At 41.2% G+C, this 2,655-nt stretch overlaps 1 protein-coding gene across 1 annotated transcript; it reads right to left on the minus strand.

The window, feature by feature from the left end:
- Window positions 1-1,452: 1,452 nt before the first annotated feature.
- V1514DRAFT_339876 (glycoside hydrolase) lies at window positions 1,453-2,316 on the minus strand. The gene has a single exon (XM_066929000.1). It carries the CDS (start codon window positions 2,195-2,197, stop codon window positions 1,889-1,891), a length of 309 nt encoding a protein of 102 aa, XP_066780478.1. The 5' UTR covers window positions 2,198-2,316; the 3' UTR covers window positions 1,453-1,888.
- Between the last annotated feature and the right edge of the window lie 339 nt (window positions 2,317-2,655).

A 2,655-nucleotide genomic window follows, 5' to 3' on the forward strand; every position in this document is an offset into this window, starting at 1 on the left:
TTTTATTTATAGATGTAAAAGGTGCATTTGATAATGTATCTAGAGATAGATTGATAGTCACTTTAAAGCAGCACAGAGCACCTGATGCAGTCATAAATTAGGTGCACAACTTTCTTAGTGAAAGACTGTTGGGTCTCACTTTTGATGGACACAGAGAAGAAATGAAGCCTATTGAGACAGTAATTCCTCAAGGATCACCAGTTTCCCCTATATTATTTCTCATGTATGTCAAACCACTGTTTGATATATTGGAACAGACCCACAAAGGCATTATCTGTCCAAGCTATATTGATGATGTAGCACTGGTTGCAGTTGGAAAAGATGAGTCCTGAAACATCAGAGAATTAACTGAAGCCATGATGACAGCCACCAAGTGGGGTGAACAGAATGGGGTGAAATTTGATAATGCCAAAAGTGAACTTATTCACTTCAATGAAAAGCAAAACCCAGAAAATAAGCCAATACAATTAATTGCCAAGTGGCACTATCATTCAGCCAAAGGAAAGCCTCGAATGGCTTGGTATTATATTGGACAGAAAACTACAGTGCAAACTTCATGTCCAATCAAAAGCTGCTGCTGGCTTATATGCTTTTCAAGCACTGCTGAGACTTGGTAACACTCAATATGGATTATCCTTCACAGCAATGAGACAGTTGTACCTTAGTTGTTTTGCCTCCATTATTGATTTTGGAGCGGAGGTGTGGTTTCATGGTCAAGTGGAGTTGACCAAAAAGCTCCAGCAAGTGCAAAACAAAGCACTCAGACAAATCTTGGGAGCTTTCAAAACTACACCTATTGCTGCAATGCAATCAGAAGCCGCTATTCCACCAGTGGCTGTCAGGCTTCAAAATAAGGTGAGAAAATATGCTGTAAAAATACTAACTATGCATTCCAGTCATCCAGTGAGAACTAGATGCTTGAATCTGCCCCCAGATGATGAATCAGTCAGAGAACCTTCTTCCAAGCATTGTCCATGGTATGAAGAATCAAAACCAGGTTTTAAATATGAGACTCAAATGGACAACATATTGGCAAGTATTCGACAGTTAATTCAACCACAAGATATTTGTGAACACTATGATTCTCAACTATATGCTCCTTGGAATACTTCTGTGATTCCCACATATATTCCAAAGGGAGATAGAGATGAAATAGTCAAGCAACATAATGCAGATACTCACTATAATTTTAGGTCACTACATATATATACTGATGGGTCTAAATACCCAGACACTGGCTACTCTGGATGCAGCTTTACTGTTTACAACATGGGACAAGAGATTGCATCCAGGGCCCATGCATTAGGCAAAGAAATAGAAGCATGGGATGGAGAGCTGTTTGGACTGGCCAAGGCTTGTTCATGGGTGAAACAATGGTGCCAAACTAATGACATTACCGAAATATTTATTTATACAGACAGCCAGTCTACCATACAGAGATTGAATACTGTCAATGGAGTCTATGGACAAGCTTTGCATAATGAAATTATGACAAATATAGCTTCAATAATGTCTCTGGTAGACACAATTCAAGTTGTTTGGATCCCAGCACATGCAGATATTGTGGGCAATGATAGAGCTGATGCTCTAGCGAAAAGAAGCAGCCAAAGTGCAAACAAGAAGTATATACAAATCGTTCAAGTATTTGGAAGCTCAGTGCTACAAAATGCTTATGGATGATTGGAAACAAAGATTCCAATCAACAGAGACTTACTTGGGAACACCTCACACCAAATTAGAGCCAATTTTCCGTGACTCTGAGATGGATCACAAGTATTATAGTCCAAATGAGAACTGGCCATAGTTATTCTAATAGTTATCTATGCAGAATTCCGCAAGAACCACCACTTTCAGCTACGTGCTGGTGTGGTGAAGGTGAACAGAATCCTCAGCACATTTTAGTGGAGTGCCCTCTGCTTGCAGAAGCACCATCGCCAGTTAATCGAGATAACGTGGCCATCTCGATAACAAGACTACCGGCACCAGCAGCACATGTTTCGGTAATGTTGACGTGCGGATCACCGGATTGCAAGTTTACCCTGGGCAATGAGATGCCCGTCGGCGTGTCAAACGCAGGCATGATCCGGTCGCCTAAATCCTTAGCAAGTCGCAGTAACGAGCCATCGTACCATGTGATCTGGCTGCCCAATCGTGAAGATGTGGCATAGGTATGAGCGGACAATAAGCCGCCCAACATGCGAATCGTAGTCTCAAACACTTGCACAAACAATGTATTTGCTGAGACCAATTTTACAGAACCACCGACTATCAAGCGCCTGCTTTGGACCAATCAAGGTCTTAAGACAACAGCAAAGTGTTAGAACAACCGATTATTTGGGCCTTTAAGTAATAATCTTGAGAATATATTAATAACAATTAATATCAACATAAAAACCACTATACCTTGAGAATATTCAATTAAGATCCTTAGTCTTTTCTCGTAGCCGTGATGATGGGTAGTGTTTCATACCTCTGGCTATTCCTCTCTCTTTATAGAATATTCCAAGTCCTATTTCAGTTCCTGATAATCACAAGCACTATCTCCTATCACCGCTCACGGTAGTCGCAAGTGCTATCTCCCATCACCGCCCGCCGACGACGGCTTGCCGACAATCGGACATCCCGACAGAATAAACGAAGTTGAGGTTATGACAG

The sequence above is a fragment of the Lipomyces japonicus genome (assembly GCF_038497905.1).
Source record: "Lipomyces japonicus strain CBS 7319 unplaced genomic scaffold V1514scaffold_143, whole genome shotgun sequence".
Taxonomy (NCBI): Eukaryota; Fungi; Ascomycota; class Lipomycetes; order Lipomycetales; family Lipomycetaceae; genus Lipomyces; species Lipomyces japonicus.